Source organism: Malus domestica, chromosome 08 (assembly GCF_042453785.1).
Source record: "Malus domestica chromosome 08, GDT2T_hap1".
NCBI classification, from domain to species: Eukaryota; Viridiplantae; Streptophyta; class Magnoliopsida; order Rosales; family Rosaceae; genus Malus; species Malus domestica.
In genome coordinates this window covers 6,001,182-6,023,794 of record NC_091668.1, presented here as the reverse complement: position 1 = coordinate 6,023,794, position 22,613 = coordinate 6,001,182, and the positions used below count along the sequence as shown (strand labels likewise).

The following is a 22,613-nucleotide window of genomic DNA, read 5'->3' as shown; positions in this document are numbered from 1 at the left end:
AAGGCTCGTTTTAGCCCTCTGGTCCTCCAAGAAATTAATATTTTAATGAATAGTGCATAATCATATTTCTTACCATTTCCAACCGAGGGGCCAGAGAGCCATAGGCCAAACAGAGCACTGTAAAAAAAATCGTCTCCAACTGAGGGCCAAAAGGCCATAGGGTCAAACATAATTATTATTTAAATTTAAAAACTACAACTTAAACAAACCGTAAAAACAGCTACAACAAATTTTGTATAAAAAAAAATAAAAAATAATAACTATAAAAACAAACTGTAAAAAAAATAAAATCAAAAAGTGGGCTAGCTGGTTGGCCCTTTTTTGTCTAGTGGGACCCATGAGCCCTTTGGTATGGCCTTCGGTTGGAGACCGTTTTTGGGCTATTTTCGGCCCTTTGGCCTTCTTAACCCTTCAGTTGGAGATGACCTAATAAGAGGCCCGTTCGGCTTAAATGAATTTGTCGTTACCAGCTGCCCATATCGCGCACAGTCTTAAATCTAATTCACCCGAATTTGTATGAATATTTTTGTTATGATCTTAATGGCACAAATCTCACATTGGTTGTTGTGAGGAAATGAAGAACCGCGGGACCTAATTGTGGATCTCCTTTTAGAGGATTAGTATTTCTAAGTAATTTTTTGGTTTGGGGATGCATTTTTTCCTTCTATTGGATTGAAAATTCCGGTGAAATTTACTGAAACCCCACTTAAAAATATTATATCTTTTTTCTACGTATTCTCTCATATCATCAATGAATATCGTACTTTCATAAATACAAAATTATTAACGCTTTGGACAAATAGCAAAGAAAAATATAAGGTCATCATCATTTCAAAACAAGCTATATATGATGAGACAATCCAAATTACATATACCAAGCTGAAAAACCAGTCAAAGCGATCTGTCTTTATGATATGGAAGCCGAGAAACCCTAACCAAACTATCATCCCTCACACTACTCGAACGCTTACACGAGAAGCCAAAACCAAACCACCTCCCAAATCCAGATCGAACACCATACTTACGTGGCAAGGACGACGTCTTGCCCTTGTCCTTGGGTCCGGGCTTGGTGCACTCTTGGAAGGCCACTAGAAAAGGGTCATCCCGGAGAGCTTTCGAGGAGGAGCTTCGCGAAAGCGGCTGCTGAAACGTGCAGGGAGGAAGAGGGAGCTGAAAGTCATGGAAAGAAAGCTTGGAAGAAGGCTCGTAAGGGCAAGGTGGTGGTGGCAAGTAGTCTTTTCTGTCTCTGTGTGTTTGTTTGTGTGAGAGCTTGGAGACGCCGGGCTTGTTTTCCCATGAGAAGGGCACGTTGGCTGTGGAGTATTCGACCTTGTCGTTGCTCATACTTTTGGTTTGGCTTCTAATTTTTGGTGTGAAAATATGGAGAGTATGTGAAGTGTGAAGGAGAATATTTATATGGGAGGATGAGATAGTTTGTTATGCTTTTTAGGGTTTATGTAGCGGCAAACGGTCAATAAGACCAAATGAATAAAACGGGATGGGATCTGGGTTCAGTCACTACTGCAGGTGATGCTTGCAAGTTATGTATTTGCTCTTTCATTTGACAAAAAGCATTAAAATACCACAATTACGTGTTTGTTGGCCAAACAGAAAACTATATGTTGAAAGTGATAAATTTTAAGAGTGCTAGAAACATGGTCTAATACATTAAGTATCATGATACAAACGGTTGAAATTTTTTCTTTTAAATATCTAACCACTTATATTAATTATTACACATGATGTTACCATTTATACTATGACACTTAATGTACCGAACTGTGTTTCTGACACATTAAAAAATCTCTCGTTGAAAGTAACCAAGACATATGCTACTCTGAAGGTTAGTAGCTCGAGTGATTTAATTAACCTTGTATACTATTGGTAGATGAAGTCATCGCTCATACAAATATTTCAATTTCAGATTCTCATCAGGTGGCTTTTTATGACCTAAAACAAAGATGGACAAAACAAAAGATTCAGAAAATATATTTCTGTCCACATTTTTTAATTCTGATAGTCATCAGTGAAAGATTAATGAAGGCTAAAGACAATGAATATGATAAAGAAAGATGACTGATGAGTTCTCATGGGCCATGGCTGCGATTTTGATATGAATTTCAAGGGGCCACGAGACCAGCATGATGTGCGACTCAATTCATATTTATCTTAGAGATATGCAATGGGAGCTCTTTTAAAATGAAATTTTAGATTTTCTGTCACTTTACAATTTAATGTCAATTTTTATGTTAATATCATAAAAATTATGCAAAAAATATAAGGTGGTAGAAAATATATGGAGAGTACACTTTTACAAAATCATACTTGAAAATTATCCTTTCTCATGCTAAAGGACAATATTTGGCACCGATAAGTCTCCATATAGTTGTTTTTTTTTTAATTTAAAAATGGGGCAAGGACGGATGAGTAGTATGTGTATGTTGAGAAAATTTTCAACGTGCTAGAAATATTGTTAGGTACATCAAGTGTCATAATACAATTAGTTGAATACGTAAAAAAATATACAACTATTTGTATTATGACACTTGATCTATTGAACAGTGTTTCCAGCATTATTGAAAAATTTATCTCTATTGTTAATGTATTAAATATTTAATTAGTCTTATACCTCTGTTGACCAATTAAGCGAAAAACACTTAAAAGAATCAAACTATAAAAAATACTCATACATACGTAGTGAAAAAAGAGTTAGGTGTACCAATATCCATATCTAGTTTTGTTTTTTCCTTTGAAACGATGCTTTAAGGGGTTTGACTGAAATTCTCTCTAATTTATAACTTTGAGTTTTAATGAAAAATATAAAATAAAAGGTAAAATGAATAGTATTAAGATTGACATTTTAGTGTAAAAAAAATATTTTTCATTAAAGTAAACAGTGCCAGGAGTTTTTCATTAAAGTTCCCTAAAAATTACTCCTTCCATCCCTTTAATAATTAGAATGTGATTCAAAACTCAAACGAAAGACATTTTTGTAATTGAAAATAATTACATGGAATAAAATCCTACTGAATTTGACAACGACCGACATATTATTCCAACATCATGATAAAAATCAATGCTAGGGGACTTTATGGAATGTCGAAAAGAAACAGAACACCAACCAAACTAATTCAAAAACTACATCAATTGGAAAGAAACAAAACACCACAAAAACATATTATCCTCTCTGTTTCCTTTTGTCCTCTGACCATCTTCAATTCATTCGATCTGACAGTCGAAAATTGAAAAGTATGTGTGGCAGGTAAAAAGGAATGTATGGATACATAACACCACCCGAAAAGAAAATAAAAAGCACAAACAATACACCAATTAGAGGGGTTATTTTACCCATCATTGGGTATATATTTCCATCTAAACATACAGTACTCCATCTCTCTGTTTATAAGGCGATTGAGGCATTTTAACTACAGAGTCCTCCTTAACATCACACGAGTACTTGCATGAAAAACTAAACCTGGTCTTAGTTTTCTTCCCAACGTACTTCTTACCATTGTTTCCAGCTGGATGACCAATAGGACTCTTCGCTGCCGTGCATTTCACCAAAGCTGCCAGAAACGGATCTTCCTCCTTCCTAACACCGCCACCGACTAATCGGAATGAGTTTAACCTAAACGAAGGCTGGATTGAGCATAAAGGAAGACGGCTCTGCCGATCAACCACCACAAACCTAGCACTGCCACCCCTTGGCGACAATAAACGGGGAGGAGGTGTCAGCTTCAACGTTAACTGCTCCACGTTCAAATGCTCCGACAGTACTCTATGATCGCGGTGATCGCCATGATGTACATCCGTTGCAGCCTTGGACAGCCCGGGCTCCATTTCCCATGCAAAGGGTATGTTAGCCCGGGAATGCCGTGACAATACGGCCTCAGTGTCACTTCGTCTCCTCTGGTGCATGGTGTTTGATCGATACTGTATTAATGGAAACTAATGCAATGATCGAGGTTAAATGTTTTAGGATTATGTGCTAATTGTGGCCTTTAAATGGGAAGCTTAATTTTGTTTGTGTTCGTTAGGTTTAACTAATTCAAATTGTAGCCATGCACCAAATGAATATTGGAAAAAGATGGCGAGCCCCTTTTCAGTTCACGTCATTGTTCAATAACGTAAAAAAGTTGAGAGGAGAGTTTTTTTGGCTTATCTAGCCAACTAGGGTTTTCTAACAAACTTGGATTTGATGGCTAATGTTGCTTCTTTGCAATTGGATTAATTATCAAAACATGTATCATATAAATGTGGTGTAAATTTTTCTCTGTGTCGGGAACACAGCTCAGTACAATCAGCGTCATAATATAATTGGTAGGGAACTCTTTCCTTTCGACTTTCCAACCACTTATATTTTGATATTTAGTGTGTACCAGACCGAGTTCCTGGCACACTGAATCTCTCTAAATATGCCGTGAAAATGAATCCCAATTAAGGTGTTTAATTTCTTTAATTAATGTTAGGTTTCTTTTTTTTTTGTTTGGTTTTATCTTCCATTTTTTAATACTTTGTACTTATCACTAGAAAATGCATTGCTTCATGGATAATGATCTTTTATCCATATTTCTATGCTTATGAAATCAATTTATAGTTGGTGTTAACCAAACCATGGCAATAAGAAATGGAACCAAATATTTTTTAAATGTGGAATATTCATGTGTACTTTGTTTAATAAAGGGAACCGCTTAAATAGACAAACGGATAAAAATCATGCCTTATCTAAGAACTAATTAAAAGTTTATGAGCCCGTGTGGAAATTTCAAATGCTTTTTTAAAATGGAGTTTTAACAAAACACTTCCGGTACTGTTCACTTTTAACGAAAAATCACATTTTTACATTTCCCTTGTACTATTCACTACACCTTTATTTGTCATTTTTCATTCAAAGTTTATTTTATTTTATTTTTCGTTAGTTTTCCTTTAAAAAAAAAACACTTATATTTCAAAGCACTTTAGTAACAACGTTCTATTATAAGCACTAAGAATTATTTTATTAAAATACAAGTGTTTCTTGAAAGAGTACTTTGAGTGGTTCATGAAAGAATCACATAAACTTCTTCTAGAAAAAAACTTTTTAAGTGTTTTTTTTTTTCAACACAAAAGCCCTTTAACATTTTCTGCCAAATACATTCATAAGCTTTTTGGTGATTTGAAGGAACTAAAAGCTTTTTCAAACAAGCCCCATGCCAATTCAGGCCCTCACATTTGTAACCTTGTATGTAGCACATGTGCTTGTTAGGTTTGCTTTTTATTGTTTGAACCTTTTAGATCGCATTTGGTATTGCTTTTTTTCACTAAAAATTGTTTTACTTTAAAAGTGTTGGGTACAACCACTTGTATTACGGTCTAGTAGTATTCCTCTTCACTTGTAGTGAGGTCTTAGGTTCGATTCTCGCCAAAGGTGAATTTGGACCACATTATTACTAGCCCATTGTGAAGCTAAACCCACCTTTTTCCCTTAGTGTAGATAATATCGTTTGTTCAAATTTTTTTAAAAAAATGCTTGGTACAAATAAATATCCAGCTTAATTTAAAAGTAATAACCTTCAAACAGTAACTTTTAAAAGTAACTTGAAAGTTGTTTCTAGAAGCTGCTTTCATAAAAAAAGGGAGTTAGAGCTTTTAATGCATATTTTCAATTCCTATAACCCTAATTAAAAAAAAATTCCTATTACCCTAATTAGTTTTAAAAAATGACATTTGTTTGTACCACACGTGTTAATGTCAGAATGAAACTAGAAACTCTCTTCTATAAATAGAGATCATTCTCTCACAATATTTCCTAATGTCATTTGTACTAAATCATTCACTTGTACTCACTAAAGGAGAGCTTGAACCTATGTACTTGTGTAAACCCTTCACAATTAATGAGAACTCCTCTACTATATGGACGTAGCCAATCTGGGTGAACCACATACATCTTGTGTTTGCTTTCCTGTCTCTATCCATTTACATACTTATCCATACTAGTGACAGGAGCAATCTAGCGAATGTCACAAACTTAACACTTTCTGTTGTACCAAAGTCCTCAATGATTTTGTGCATCAACAACATTCTTTATCCTTCTACACACATTTTATATCTTGGAGAACAAGGTGACTGCTACCACCTACCATTACAAATACTAACTTTACATTGCCATCGCTATTACCGCCACAACTGCCACTACCGTCATCGCAGTCACATGTAGCTCTACCACAACCATAACTGCCACCACGGCCACCACAACCACAATTGCGTCATCGTTGCTGCCACCACCACCATAATCACAACCACCAGCATTGCCTCTGCCATTACGACTATTGTTACCTATGTACTCTAACCACCAAACTTCCAATTGGCACCACCACCATACCCGCATCATTGCCACTATACCACTATGCCACCGCCACCGCCACCATCATTATCACAATCATTGCCCCCCACCACTATTATCGTTGCCACTACCCCCACTACCATGTCTATTTTTGTCACTATATACAATTACATCATTTATTATTAAAGTTTACCAAACGCTTTTACACTGTTTTTTATAGTCACAACACTTTAAAAATATAGTTAATCAAATGCAAAACAACTTTATTTTACAGTTAATTATTCTTAAAGTGTAACAAAAATATTTTTTTATAAATGATATCCTCTATTATAGCTAAAGATGGATTAATTCATTCTCAAGTAATGAGTTGATTTGATTGTGTAAAATAAACCCTAGATGAAGTAGTGAGAGCCCATATCAAAATAATGAGTTATGGTTATAATAGGTCTAAAATTTTAAGTTGGATTATTTCCAAATATAAAAAATTAACTAAATGCTGTAAGGAGTGAAGTATCAAGACTTTAAGATTAAAACCAATCGACTCATATCCCATCATATTAAACAAATTATTTATACGTGCATATCGGAAAATCTTAAGCTTTGAATCGAAGGTATATGATAATTGGGCGGTGTATTCAATTGGAAATTTAAGAGATTTTAATGGACTTATAAATCCATGCATTTTTATGGAGTTTAATTGATTTGTAAAAATTCTATGTAAAATTTTGATTCAATTATCTCGAAATCTCATGAAGAAAGATAAGATTTGTAGATGCTTAAAATACACTACAAAATCTCTCCAATTCTCTCTAATTCCTCAACTTTTCCAAATTCTTCAAGGGGGTGTATTCAATTGAGATTTTGAGGGATTTTAATTATTTTAATGAATCTAGAGGTATTCAATCAAGATTTTAAGTGATTATCTGAAATTCAATGTGTATTCAATTAGAATTTTAAGATAGTTTATTAAAATCCTTAGAAATCCGGGTGTATTCAATTAGAATTTTAAAGACGTTTATAACATTTCAAGTGTATTCAATTAGAATTTGAATTTAAAGAATTTGGAAAAGTTGAGGAATTAGAGGGAATTTGAAAGATTTTGTAATCTCACCTCTTCCCATGAGATTTCGAGGGAATTGAATCAAAATTTTACATGGAATCTCTACAAATCAGTTAAACTCCACAAAAATCCATAGATTTATAAATCCATTAAAATATCTCAAATTCCCAATTGAATACACCCCCTAAATTCTAATTCTAATTGAATACACCTAGAATATTATAAACTTCCTTAAAATTCTAATTGAATACACCCGGATTTCTAAGGATTTTAATAACATATCTTAAAATCCCGATTGAATACACATTGAATTTCAGATAATCACTTAAAATCCTAATTGAATACCCCTAGATTCATTAAAAGAATTAAAATATCTCAAAATCCTAATTGAATACACCTCATTTAGTTTGTAGTTTGAAATTAGCAACAGAAACCGGGTCTCTTTTTCTTCATTTGGGTTGGCCCAAACGTTACATTCTCAAGGCCCAATTTTTCACCCAACCAACCATGGAAACAAATACGACAACACCCCAACCGTCGTTTTCGTCTCGATTAAAGTGGCGCCCCTCGCGCTAGGGTTTTCGGGCTTTCCCTCACCAACATCCCTATAAAAGTACGAAACTGGTGAGAAAATCAGCAATCGCAGCCGCGTTCTGTTTCCTCTCAGTTTTCAGAAACCAAAATTTTCAGAAGCTGTTCTTCGATTCGTTTTCAAACTCTGCAAACTGTTTTCTGGTGTTTCGTTTGATGCTTGTGAAGATGTTTTCGGATTTGAGTTTTTGAAAAAAAATGGGTAGTTTGGTTGCGGTGATTATAAAAATTCCTCGTTCTGAATTTGCCATAGCCATGGCTTGACAGACACCTATACACCCATAGAATATGAGCTCCAATCACCCATCAATTTCAATTTCCTTAATTTTTTTTTTTCAATTTTAATATTTTCTGTTTTTATTTTTTGGTGTATTGGCTGTGATTTTCTCAGCCGCGTTCTGCAATTTTTGGCACCGTTTCGGAAAGCGGCTTGATAAAATTCCGGCGGTTCCTTGTCAAGCCGCTCACCGGCGGCGGTGCCAAAAATTGCAGGACTGTCATTGTTTGGGATCCAGCCTTTTTTAAATTCTTTTATTCGGGGTTTAGGGTTTGTGGAAAAGATTATCAGGATTAAAAGCCCTAATTGACATAAAAAAATCCAGAAAGTGTGGTTACGCACGTGACATTAGCTTCAACTGATCAATTGTAAAATGTGATATGTATAATTATGATTGGTAAACCCAAAATGAACGATGAAATGGATGGGTAGAGAGAGCAGTGATGAGCAGCTAACACGTAAGAAAATGTCCCGATTTGTTTGGGAATTTTCGATGAAATACAATTGTTACGCTTGGCTTCTGAGCACTCAACTTTTGGTTACCAAAAATTGTCTGGTTCTGGTCGCCTCGACCCTAAGGTATCGTTTGGTATGCAGACGGAATGGGACGGGATAGGACAGGACAGGACGGGGATGAAACAAGGAGGAAGAAAGGAGAAGGAAATGTTATAATTTTGTGTTACACAGATGTGGAACGAGTCGTTCAAGGGGTGAGGCGGAACGAAAATTTACCTAAAATTCGTCCCATGAAACAGGACGTTCCACATCCGTTTTAGGCGCATCAAACGTGGGACGGAATGCCTCATCCCACTCTGTTCCGTCCCGTCCCACGTACCAAACGGTACCTAAAGTTACGAGGTTCTTTTGTCGAGTTTTGGGTTTCTTTGGAGTGTTGAAGACGATGAAGATGAAGATGGATCGAGTTTCTTTCGTAATTATCATTCAAATTGTTCCGGTATCCATTTGAAAAGATTAACGGAGAGGAAGAACTTGCTTCAAAGTTAACCCCTTTGTGCAAACTTTAATCCCACATTACCATAATTTAACAACACAAAAAGCAGAGAATGTACAAATATTCTTTTGACGTCTCGAGTTGGGTAAGTGAAAATTAGTTTCTGATTACTCAATGGGCATCTTGTATTTCATACAAATTAGATTGAAATTCAAGAATCATTAATCGATTAATAGGTAATAGGTTCCAGTTTGTTCGATTCGGACAAAAAAAGATTGCAGTCAGTTTGATAATGATCGAGTAGTAGCATAGGAACCGAAGAAAGTATACATAAAAAGATTGGAACCTAAGGCCAAGGGCAGACAGGAACCCTATCATCAACCAAGAAAAGCCGGCGAGCGAAGCCACGACTTTCTTGAGCGGTGAAATAGATCAAACCCTTGACCTATCTTAATGCTGACTAATTTCGTTTGAAGCTTAATATATATCAACCAAAGGAGCCTTAATTTCAGAAGTAGTAAGGAAGCCAACAACCACAGAGGAACACATACTAAAATTTAAGTACACGAGTAAATAAAAAGAGACTAATTAGAAAACCTCACAAGTAATATTTTTCTTGGTAGTACACAGATAAAAACTCATTCTTTTTATTCTTCCTTGACCTACAAGGCAGGCAAGGAGGAAGAGTTGAACATATTGGACCCAAGGAGGTCGTTGCAAAGGCTAAACCCTTCATGGCTTCTATTATTTTTCTCTGCTCTTGGACTGCTCCCTGCACTGCTATTCGACAGAGACCCAAACGCCGTCTTCTGTAGAACCCCAGTCGGAGATGACCCTAAAGGCGAAGGGCTATTGTTATTGTTGTCCCAGCTGCCCCCAGTCATCAGATTAAGGACTGAAGAGTTGTTCTTGTATTCTGCTGCACCGTTGCTGCTGTTGGGATTGTGCAGAACTTCCCCTAGAGGACCGCCAAGTGAAGTCTCCCAAGCCGTTGGAATCCAATTTGCTTGCTTGATGTTGTTCTGTTCACTGAGGGCGTGACTGCTGCCTGCTCCCAATCCCATTGAGGCAGGGGACTCTAGTTCCCTTGAGAGATGGAGCGGTGAGAGAGTCTCATTGCTTGTGGAGGAAGCTATGGGGATCGAAATTGATAATTGGGTTCTGTCCGATTGCATGTCGAGTTGGTTAGGCCATGAAACAGGTTGGCAGTCGGATTGAGTTTTAGGGCAGTCGTCGATGAAGTGGCGAAGGGAATGGTGTTGTGAATTTGTTTCTGCAGGGTATGACGTTTTCTGTGAAGGGTTTAGGAGGGAGTCAGAGAGGACAAGCCCGAACTCTGTTCTTGGGGACTCTTCATGTCCGGTTTGCTGTTTCTGTGTCGAGAATGGGCTTTCTTTCGACAGCATGGAGACGCCCATTGTGCGTTGAATTCTCTCGCCCGCATTCTCTTTGTTCATGACCATCCTGCAAAGACAAATCAACACAAAACAGATACAAACCCGTAAGAACCACCAATACGAATCATACAGTTAATTAACATTGTCGAAACTGTGTAGATTCTAGTAACTTCAGCTAGTAAAAGAGAACTGACCAACATCATCAGATTCTGTGATTCTTTAGACTGTACAAGCAACAGAAATGATTTCAACACACATTTTTTCTTATGCACTTCTCTTCTCATTTTCCCATGATTCTCTTTTCGCTTATTCAATCGATCGGCTAATGAAAAAGTGAGGAGTGCAATGAGAGGAAAATGGAAGTGCGGAAATCATTTTTTTTTAAGTAATAAATGTGGTACTACTACTATGCAAAGTTTGAATACTAGCTGTAAGTCTCAAAAGGAATAAATGCTGAAAACATAAGAAATTGAGGACCAGTGAGTGAGTCTAAACTTTTTATTTCACCTGCTCATCTGAGTGGTTGCTGCAGAAGAATTAGATGCAGCAGGCTGCTGCAAGCTCTTGAGCTGCTGGTTGGCAACAGCAAGGCTGCTGCCACCACCGCCACCGGGAATGGACACTACGGATGTTGATGGCGAAGAAGTCAAAGGCTGCTTTGAGGTGGTGGGGGTGGTTCTGGTGTGGCCAGTGTGGCCTTCCACAGGCTTTCTTGAACGGTGGCGGCCTCTGTTCATGTGCCGCTCACAATACTTTTGGTCAGGAACGGCATCTCTCCAGCACCGCCATTTCTTGCCGTCGGTCCTACGACACCTTCCCGGCTCAGGATCAGTGTTGTTGGAGAATCCCAAATGGATAGAACCCCATCCCACTGCACGTACACAACCCCCGATGGGTGAAAAACTTAGAATGCAAGAAAGGGCACGAATATTGTACAATCAAAGCATGCATCTGGAAAAAAGGGTGCGCGGAAACCATTTTCCTTTACGTAAAATGAAGAAATTACATGAATTGGGCCTGAGAAGTCCGTTCGGGAACGTCGAAAATCCAGCAGAATCAAGAGCCTTCTTGATTGGGAAGAGCAAATTGGATGGAATAGGCATATTTGCAGTGATGTATTTGTAGATCAAGGCCTGGTGTTCTAGCTCCATCCATTGGGATGGCGTGAAAGGTCCTCTGCCTCCTGCTAAACTCCAATGCATGGCAGCTCCTCCATTACTCACACTCCCAGTATTTTGCCCTGAAACACAACCACAAATCAGAAAACCAAAAATAAAATTAAGAAAACTAAAAACCCCAAGAACAAATATTTTCAGAAATCCAAAATAAACTATTTAAGTTTTGTTTATTTCCCAGTAACCGTCGCATTGAATTTTTTTTTTTTTTTTTTTAAAAGGCATGGCAGAATATGCCTAAAAATTAAACCGTGTCTTCAGCATTTATGGAAGCTACAAAATCATGAATTTCTTCTTTTTGCTAGAAGAAGATAGAATAAAAAGGAAAAAGAAAAGGAAATCAGAACCAATCAAAGAATAGGTATTTGCTATTTTTTAGTGCTTGACAAGACTCACAGTAATTTCCATGAAAAGACCTCCCACCAAAGTCTTCCTGGGGAACCAAAGCAAACTATATATATTTTTTTTTTGGTAAACATTTACCCAACCCTCCATGCAGATGCAACTTTTTTCTTTCAAATCGAAACAACGCAATGCTGAATCAATTGTAACTGTAATTAAACATGATTACGAATTAATCAATTACCTGCAGGACTTGTATTGTAAGCAGATAATGCTTGATGAAAGTAAGGCATTGTGGCATTCTTTTCAACCAAGATAGATTCTGAATTGGGAGAATTAGAGAAGCTCAGTAACTGCTGCTGCTGGTGTTGCTGTTGCGTTGCCTTGGAAGCTGATGGAGAACTAGAGAAGCTCAGTAACTGCTGCTGCTGGTGTTGCTGTTGCGTTGCTTTGGAAGTTGAAAAATCATCAGTCTTTGCAAGTTTAGAGCTCTTCCAATCCTCCCCCTCGTCGGCAGATCTTCCCTGCCTGTGAGACCCAGATCCGAACAACCACTTATGCTTCGCTGCCTCCTGATCTGCTGCCGATGAAGTAGCAGCAAAAGGAAAACCAAAATCTGAAAAACAACCCCCCAACCCATCAAAACCCACCACCCCAAAATCCATATAGAACACGAAAAAATCAGAGAGGTTTAAGAAAAATGCAGCATTTGGGTTTTCATTTGCCTACAAAAAAGATGCAATCTTTAGCCTTTAAGGAGTTGTAGAGAGAGAGGGGGGGTGCATTTTAATAGCTATCAGCTGAAAAACCAGACTGGTTTTTTTGGTTAAGCAAGTTGATATTTTGAGGTAAAGATTAAATTATTTGGGTGGGGGCCGATGCTTGTCATAACTTACATATGTCAATGGTATGCCCGTAATACGATTTGATTATTTATACAAATAGAGGATAATTTTTGAAATGTTCTTCTACTTGTATACACGATTTGGTATACAAAATATCATATATAAGTGATTGGATACTTAAAAATAAAATTTCAAATCACTTAGATTATGATACTTAGTGTATCTAACTGTTTTTTGATACATTAAAAAATTTCTCCCTAAGAATTCAATTAGCTAATTAATATTTTTATTTGTTCATATAAATAACTTGTTTGACTTGTACTGTAAAACTCACATATTCAGTGAGTACAGATCCTCTCCAGATCTAAAAAAATGAAGCCCAAGGATCAAATGATCCGAACCGTTGAAATTTGATCCAATGGCTAAAATTATTATAACTTTTAGATGGGTCCCATGTTTGTACCCGTTAGATCAAATTTCAACGACCCGGATCATTTGATCATTGGGCTCCTTTTTTTTAGATTCGGAGAGGATCTGTACTCATATTCGGTTATCCTGTAAAATGTGCATGTCTTTCTCCCCTCACTGTCTTTGTCTTGTTTTAAGTACACAAATATAATATTTTGGATAAATTACACAAAATTCCCTCAATTATTGGTCGAACCACAATCTCATGCCTTATATTTTAAACATAGCAATGTCATACCTAAACTTATGAATTCGTTGCAATGTCAGACCTCTGTTAAATTTTCTGTCAATTTGGCTGTTAAATTATCATGTTGCATGAGCGAAGCCCACTCATTCACCGACTGAAATAATTTTTTTTTTAGAGAATTGTTATTAGCACTTCAAAAATTTCATTCTACACTCCAAACTTTCTATATTAGGAAAGAAAAATACACTTATGAGGAGCGTAAAATGAGATTTTTAGAGTGCCAATAACACTTCCTTTTTTTATTAATTATTAATTATTAAGAAATTATTATTATTATTATTATTTAATAATTAAAATTAATTTAAAAAAAAAACTCACTCTCCTTCTTGTTCGTCCCCTTCATTTCCTCATCTCCTTATCCTATTTCCTAACCTTAACCCTAGTTGCAGAACCCATTTCTTCTTCGAGCCCAAACCCTTAAGCAACAACAGCAACCCCAACTTTGATTTCGAAAACTTCCTCCTCAGCGACGCTGCTCTAGCAGGTAGTGGATAATATGTCAACCTTACGTGGCCGTCCGTCTCAATGATAAAACCCATACCAGCTAAGTCTCGACCTGCAAGTAAAGTGATGGCTTTGGCGAAGCAGAGATAGATAGAGAGAGAGAAAGCTGAGAGAAAGGAGAATATACTATTGATACCGTTACAATCAATTTGGACTGGCATATATCCTTGCGCTAGTATTCTTTTTCCCCACTACATGTATGCCAACTGAACAATTAAAAACTAATTAAATGGACTCCCTTAAAGACCTAGGTTATTAAAATTGAGCTCAAATACAAAATACCCTTACAATTTGGCCCACAATTCCTTACAAATTAGTCCCTATATTCCTTCCACTATCTTATTTCTTCGAATCGAACCACCCTTGTGCAATTCATAACAATACTCCCCCATTCGAACAACCTTGTCCTCAAGGTTCAGAATGGAAAATCTGGAAACTTGGTCCGAAACTCATCAAAGTCTTCCCAAGATGCATTTGCTTCCTCTTGATCCTTCTATTGCACCAACAATTGTATTCCTGCCACATTGCCTTTCTTATACATCCTCCGAGCAAGGATTGCTTAAGGAATGTTATGAACTAGCCCATCTTCTGTAACCTAAGGCAGTTTAGTTTGTGGGGTGATGGCAGGTCCGAGGTGTCTTTTGAGGCAACTTACATGGAAGACAAGATGAATTTTCGTTTCTGTAGGTAACTTAAGCTTGTAGGCTACCAATCCAACTTTCTCCACAACTTCATAAGGTCTATAATACCTTGGCTGCAACTTATGGTAGCTGTGTGAAGCTAAATCTTGCAACTGATAAGGCATCAACTTCAAATAAATAAATTTTCCCACTTCGAATTGCTTTTTGGTTCTCTTCTTATCATTGTGATGCTTCATTCGATTATATGTTACCTCAAAGTTAGTATTCAACACTGATAACACCTTATCCCTGTCTAATAATTCTTGTTCCACCGCTCCTACCTTTGCAGTGCCAGACTCATAAGGAATTACTTGTCATGGAGGGTACCTATACACTATCTCAAATGGAGTATGTTTGGAGGAAGTGTGAAAAGAAGTGTTAAAGCACCACTCAGCCCATGGTAACTAGTGACACCATAAAGTCCATACTAATATCACTCCAAACTCTCTAAGGTATTGGAAGTGGTTGAAGCAACCCCGGGGGCGACATGTTCTCAACTTTGCTTTGTTGGCAGGTATGACACTCAGCTATAAACTGTTAAATGTCATGTTTAATTCCCTTCCAATAGAATCCTTTTTTAATTCTCTGATAAGTTTTTAGCACCCTTTGGTGACTTGCAGATGGTGTTGAATGATATTCTTCAATAATCTTAGATCTCCATTCAGAAGCAGGTCCTAACATAATTCTTCTCTTGTAGCAAAGAAACCCATTGTCAAGGGAGTATCGGCTCATCTTTGAACTATTAGAGTCATCATGTTAAGCTTGTATCAACTCTTTCTTCTTCTCCATAATCCAGTTATCTTGCTCATTACTCATGATCAACTCATCCATCCAACCTGCATAAGGGTAAGGGATAACAACGCATTCACTGTTCTAATGAGTCTCCATATTATGTTCCTGTAATAAGGGTGCATCCTGCAACCTTGACAATGCATCAGCCATCATGTTTTAGAACCATTGCTTGTATTAAATCTCATAGTCGCACCCCATAAGTTTTGAAACCCACTTATGTTGAAATGGAGTGCTTGTTCTTTGACTTAAGAAGTACTTGAGGCTGTTGTGGTCCGTCCATATGACAAAGTGCCCCCTTCCAAGTAATTCTGCCATTTTTTTTACAGCATACATTATAGCAATTAACTCTTTTTCATAAATGGAGAATGCTTAGTTTCGAGGACCAAGGGCTTGGCTAGTGAATGTTGTTGGTCTCCCTTATTGTTGAAGAATAGCCCCAATGCCACTCCCTGATACATCACACTCCAATTCAAAGGGTTTAGAAAAATTGGGAAGAGCCAAGACTTGCGGGGACACCATGATGAGTTTCAGTGTCTCAAAGGTTATGGATCTTCACTACCCCATTGAAAACAATCATTTCAAGTCAACTAGTATAAGGGTTGACATATCTTACCATACCCCGGGACAAATTTCCTATAATACCCCGTTAACCCTAGGAAGCTTTTCAACTCCTTGATAGATTTAGGAGTAGGCCATTCTTGGATGGCAGACAACTCAGAAGGAACAACTGCTACCCCTTGATGAGAGACGATATGGCCCAAGTATTCAACACTTGACTGTCCAAATGAGCATTTGGATTTCTTGCCCTTATGACTTCTAACACAACCTGCAAGTGTTATATGTGATCCTGACAACTCTTGCTATATATCAAAATATATCGAAAAACACCAACACAAACTTCTTGAGATAAGGCTTGAATATGTCGTTCATCAAGCTTTGAAAAGTGGCCGGAGCATTGGTAAGGCCAAAAGGCATCACCAAGAACTCTTAGTGTCCCTCATGAGTTCGAAATGCTATCTTTTCCACATCATTAGCTCACATCAAAATATGGTGGTAACCAGATTGCAAATCAAGCTTAGTGAAATGCGAAGACACATATAGTTTAACCAACAGGTCATCAATAAGAGGTATAGGGTATTTGTCCTTGATGGTCAAGGCATTAAGATCTCTGTAATCAATACACATCCGCCAACTTCTTTCCTTCTTCTTAACTAAAAGCACTGGAAATGAGAAATGACTGTGACTTTGTCTAATGAACCCCGCAACCAATAACTTTTGCACCGCATTCTCAATCTCATTCTTCTACAAATGACCATAGTGATAAGGTCAAATATTTGGTGGTTTAGCTCCTTGCACTAAGGGAATGTGGTGGTCATAGGCTCGAGGGGGAGGCAGTTTAGTAGGAACTTGAAAAATGTCTTCAAATTGTTCCAACACTTGCTAAAGTTCACTACTTCTCACTTAAATCACATGATTCGAGTTTCTTACCCTTCATAAAATAGAGGAAAAGCCTCAAATTAGATCTTCCTAGCTCTTTGTCAATATGCTGAAGAGAAATCTCCTGAATGAACTAAGATGAAGTCACAGTGTGAGACAATTTGTATTGGTGGTGATCCTTGGTGAACTCCATTGTGAATAACATCCTCCCAATAGATAGCCAGACCAAGCTTACATTGGTGAACTCCATTGTGACTAACATCCTCCCACAAGACCGAGCTCACATTGGATAGCCATTGTATACTGAGGATAGCGTCACATCCTCCCAATGGTAACAAGAAGAGGTCAACCTTGCAATTATACCTCCCTCAATGAGAATGGAGTAGCCATGCAACAACTAGAACTGCGCACCTTGCCATTATCTGCTACCATGACCTCAAATTCTCTAGTATGATAGACCATGTGTCCCTATTATTTCAACAACTTAGAATCCACAAGTACTGCCAGAATCAAGCAAAATTGTAACATTATGCCCATTAAGTACACCATCTACCTTCGTAGTGCGAGCTATTTAACTATCTTCAATGCCATAAAATGCACAGGAACTGAGCTCCATGTGTTGACACTTACCAAGGTCATTAGAGGTAGGCAATTCAACCACATCAGAATCCAATACATCCAACATTAGAAGTTGTTTTAAGCCACATTTATGCCCTTTCACCCATTTATTAGTGCATAACCAACACTCTCCTCGCTTCCTTTTCTTTTGGATATCCTCGGGGGATAACTTTTTGATATGATAGGGACCAGATCGAGTTGTAGTGTGAGGTAGTGTAGGGGTGGTGTTTTTCGATGGTTTGAATGAAACAATAGATAGTGGAGTAGGGTTTTGAGCTCAGTGAATTTGGCATCCAACTGCATAGCTATGGAGATAGCATCGTGAACATTAACATGTTTCAATATCTTCACATCGAACCTCAATTCCTTTTTCAACCAGCTGATAAAACAACTTTTAAGCAAGATCGGGCCAATTTCAGGTGATCGAGTTGCCAAACGCCTGAATTGTGAAATCTAATCACGAAGGCTACTAGTTTGGCGAGCTTGAAGAGTGCTTCAACATTATCTTCAAACTCAGAAGGGCCAAACTCTATACACAGAGCCTTAATAAGTTCCTACCAAATAGGGGTAATATTCAAGCAATCCAACCAACGAAACTAGTTGAGAATCTCACATTCGAGATGGAAAGAAGCAGTGAGAACTCGATGAGCATCTGGAACTTTGTAAAAGTAAAAGAACTGTTCCGCCTTGTAGATCCAGGCAGGGGGGTCATCACCTTTAACAAATCTAAAAAATTTAAGGCATGGAGACCATGGTAATCGTGGTGGAGGTCCCCCCCCACCCAAGTGAGGACTCCGAGGAAGTGGCGATTGATCGACTTCATGTGGCGGTGGGCAATCGATGTTCAGTGGAGCAAAGGGACCTTTGCCAACTCGCAAACAACTCATCTTCTGCCGAAATTATTCGAAGTAGAAAGCAAACATTTGTCAAGGTGAGAGTTAATTTTAGAGTCGAACGTAGTGTTAACCGCATATGTGATGAGGGAAGGAAGATCTACGAATGAAGCTTCGAGGGAGGAAACATGTTACATTCCACATCGCCCAAGAGAGTGGATCATGTAAGCCTTATATGTATATTCTCATCTCTACTTAGCACGAGGCCTTTTGGGAGTTCACTGGATTCGGGTTCCATCGGAACTCCGAAGTTAAGTGAGTTCGCGGGAGAGCAATCTTATGATGGATGACCCACTGGGAAGTTCTCGTGTGAGTTCCCAAAAACAAAACATGAGGACGTGGTCGGGGCCTAAAGGGACAATATCGTGCTACGGTGGAGTCGAGCCCAGGATGTGATGAGGGCCCGGGCCGGAATGTGACAAAACACGTGCGTCTATGGCAGTGAAGCGAGTAGTGGTAGTGTAACGAGGCATGCATAACAAGGAAAACCAGCAATCGAATGGGTGATACCAATGATAAAACCCAGACTAGCAAAGTCTCAACCTGCAAGTACAATGATGGCTATGACGAAGCAGAAAGAGATAGAGAGAGAAAGAGATAGAGAGCTGAGAGGAAGGAGAATACACTATTGATTTTCAAATTGATACCGTTACAACTAATTTGGACTGGCATATATCATCGCGCTAGTATTCTTTTTCCCCACTACATGTATGCCAACTGGACAATTAACAAACTAATTAAATGGACTCCCTTAAAGACCTAGGTTATTCCAATTGAGCCCAAATACAAAAGACCCTTACAATTTGGCCCACAATTCCTTACAAATTAGTCCCCATATTCCTTCCATTATCTTATTTCTTTGAATCTAACAACTCTTGCGCAATTCATAACACTTAAGCTCTCGTCTTCTCCTCCATAGTAAACCGTTTAAATTTGTCGACTGTAATATCAGCAACCCGTCATCGTTTTCCACTAAATTCACATTCTCGATAACGCCTGGCAGAGATGACAGCCTCTTGGTTGTCTTTGCTCTCGGAGATTTAGGGTCCAGATTATCGGATAAGGTCCCATTTGGGATTAACGATGAGGATTGGTTACTGGGTATTGAATTTGATATTGAAATTGAATGAAGATAGGAAGAGGGGATGGGGAAAATGAAGGGGGATAGACATGAAAGAAAGAGAGTTTTTTTGTTTTTTTTTAATTTTTTATAAATTAATTTTAATGTTTAAATAAAAATAAAAAAAATAAAAAATGTCATTCCAGTTGGCTAATGAAGGGACCCTGCTTCTGCCACATCATCATTGAACAGCCAAATTGACAGAAAATTTAACGAATGTCTGACATTGCAACGAATTCTTAAGTTGATGTATGATATTTAATGTTTAAAATGTGAGGTATGAGATTGTGGTTCGACACATAATTAATATAGTTTTATGCAATTTACCCTAATATTTTATTGGTTCTAAGTGTCATGGTTGGTTTTTTTTTGCTCCTCTTTTAAAATGTTTATACACTTTGTAAAAAGAACTGTCAAATCTCAAAAAAATAGTTGCACCATCATTATGTTATTATTTCTGTGTCAATTCCAGTATTTCAAACATTGACATTGTTTTCAATTTAATTTTACCTTTGCTCATCAAATATGAGTTAATCTATATGATTTAAGAATCGAAGGGACATTGTGGAGCTAATCTTGGGTTTAGCCCACTCATCTCGTTGCTTGTTGAGTTCCTAATATTGATACATTATCTGCTATTGACATGTTATTTAAAAAGAAAATAACAATTTCCAACATCTAATTGAATGGATTGGCAAAACAAGTAATAAAACTCCCTAACTCACACATATTTTATGCATGAAATTATTAGTAAAGAATTTGTATCTCAATCTACAACTAGATCTTTACAAATGAGATTTTTTTTATTTCAACTCGACTCATACTGCTTGTTATCAAGTTTTGGTCTTTTCAGTCATAAATTTAAAAGGTGGAAACAAATGAACAAGTGTTAGGCTGCACGAACAAAGATGCACTGCCACGTGATCTGGATGCATGCCACAAATATTCTGACCTCATCTCATAATCCTACTATATCATAAAAATGGGATAGATTAATTAGTTAATTAACTAGTTAATTATATTCTATACTTGTGTTGATCAAAGTCCGTGTCAGCAGCCAGCGGGCAAATTGTGGTTACGGAGAGATGGTGGTCAAAGAGATTGAATTGATTTTGTTTTTAATATGTATATATACTTTACTTCTGGAGTAATGCTAGGTTGACTAACTTTTTAAAATAAATTTACAAATTATATGATGTGTCTCCAATAAAAAATAAGTATATTAATAAACACTTTAGTAATAATTCAATCATAAAAAATCACGTCATATGATTTGCAAAATTTAATCTAAATAATTAGTCTCTCTAGTACTTCTCTTATCTATGAGAGGTCGGTCTTTTAGCCTTTAAATTATTGTAATACTTCTCTCATTTCAGGGTGAGGAAGAAATTCTTGATTCTGTACTAACGTAATATTATTTTATTGTACAAACGTTACAATCAGAGCAATTTATTCTCTTTTTTCATATTTTAAAGATTATATTAAAAAAATTATTCAATTCAAAGACAGTTTAATTATTCAACATATAAATACAAAAATACAGTTCATCTTAATAAGAATGATTAAATGATTTCTAAATCAAAGATGATTTTTAAATTATGATAAAGAGAATAAGCAATCTTAATTATAACGTTTGTATGAAAAAATAAATGCCGGAAATCCGGATTTTCCTCTAGTAGAGCGTCGAGCCAAGTATTGTTCTTGAATTACTTAACAAGTTTTTGTAATTTGTATACACTAAACATGTTCACAACATTTGCATTACGTGTAAAAAAATAGTGAAATTCTATTTTCTATGGGTCGCACATGTGATCGATTTTCTTTCTTTTTTTTCTGTGATGTTATTCTTTTCGTATACCCACTTGGCCAAATCCTCTCTTTGCTTCTTCTTCGTCAACTTGTTTCTTGAAAAATTATTCTCTCTCTCTCTCTCTCTCCAATGGCTGCGTGGGTGCACATGCTTTCCTATTGAAAAATATGACCAAACCACACTTGTGCAAGTATCACTTGTAATAATACATCCTAAAATATACATGATTATTGATTAATACCAAATAAAAATATGGAGAAGTTTAATTTTTTAGTCGCACTATGTACCGAGTCGTGTTATGAATACATGTGACAACATAATGTTGGAATTAAATTTTAAAGTCAAACCCTAATTGCTTTACATAGTTATATCGGAGAAAGACTAAAGTTGAGTTTTATTTGGTAAGCTATTCCTTCTGCCTCGAGTAATAGTGATGACCGATTTTAATTACTAAGACAATAAGGGTTTCTTGTAAAGGAAGTAATCCTATTGGGTTTAGTATTTTAGTTGTAGGCTAATTAGGATTTCTTGAATCTGTTAGTGGGTAGAATTCTAGAAGCGTTGAGCATTATATAAGGTCGAGGTCCCTGTGCATTTTGCTAACACAATTACAAATCCTAGAACTCCTGATCAGTTCGTGACAAAAGAGCAGTGGTGCAGAGAAGAGCCTTGACCTACCCTTTGTCATCGTGTTCGTGCTTTCTCTACAAGTCCAAGATGTGTTCTCTCCGGATAAGTGATTAAACTGTAGATCAACGTATTATGAGGTTCTTCAAATTTGCATTGCTATGCCAATATAACAAAAGCTGGTCATTAATTGCTTGCTGAACATCAAACTCATTACAAATATCAGTATTGTCATTCGAAAATGTTGAATTAGCTTGCTGATTTGCATTGCTACGCGATCATAACAAGGTTGGTCATCGCAACTAGCTAGAACATCAAACTCATCACAAATATCAGTATTGTCATTCAAAATGTTGAGTAAATATAATTAACTTGTTGATTTGCATTGCTACGCCATCATAAGAAGGTTGGGGCTGCAACTAACTAAACATCAAACTCATCACAAAATATCAATAA

General features: G+C 37.0%; 1 protein-coding gene and 2 non-coding genes across 4 annotated transcripts; 2 read left to right on the top strand and 1 right to left on the bottom strand.

Annotated features, from left to right (window-relative positions):
• The first annotated feature begins 8,180 nt into the window (after positions 1-8,180).
• Positions 8,181-8,270, top strand: LOC114824687 (small nucleolar RNA snoR8a). Its single transcript, XR_003772960.1, has one exon. It is a non-coding gene; the product is annotated as a small nucleolar RNA snoR8a (small nucleolar RNA).
• Positions 8,271-8,684: 414 nt separating this feature from the next.
• Positions 8,685-8,779, top strand: LOC114824680 (small nucleolar RNA R24). Its single transcript, XR_003772952.1, has one exon. It is a non-coding gene; the product is annotated as a small nucleolar RNA R24 (small nucleolar RNA).
• A 993-nt stretch (positions 8,780-9,772) lies between these two features.
• LOC103443096 (growth-regulating factor 6-like) lies at positions 9,773-12,944 on the bottom strand. Of its 2 annotated transcripts, XM_070826887.1 has the most exons (5): positions 12,846-12,935; positions 12,361-12,732; positions 11,606-11,839; positions 11,107-11,470; positions 9,773-10,666 (listed from the first exon to the last, which is right to left on the bottom strand). In XM_070826887.1, the coding sequence occupies exons 2-5, from the start codon at positions 12,407-12,409 to the stop codon at positions 9,865-9,867; spliced, it is 1,449 nt and encodes a 482-aa protein (XP_070682988.1). In that variant the 5' UTR covers positions 12,410-12,732; positions 12,846-12,935; the 3' UTR covers positions 9,773-9,864. The 2 variants fall into 2 exon arrangements, with proteins under 2 accessions (XP_070682988.1, XP_028957321.2); XM_029101488.2 differs by having other exon boundaries at positions 12,361-12,944.
• Between the last annotated feature and the right edge of the window lie 9,669 nt (positions 12,945-22,613).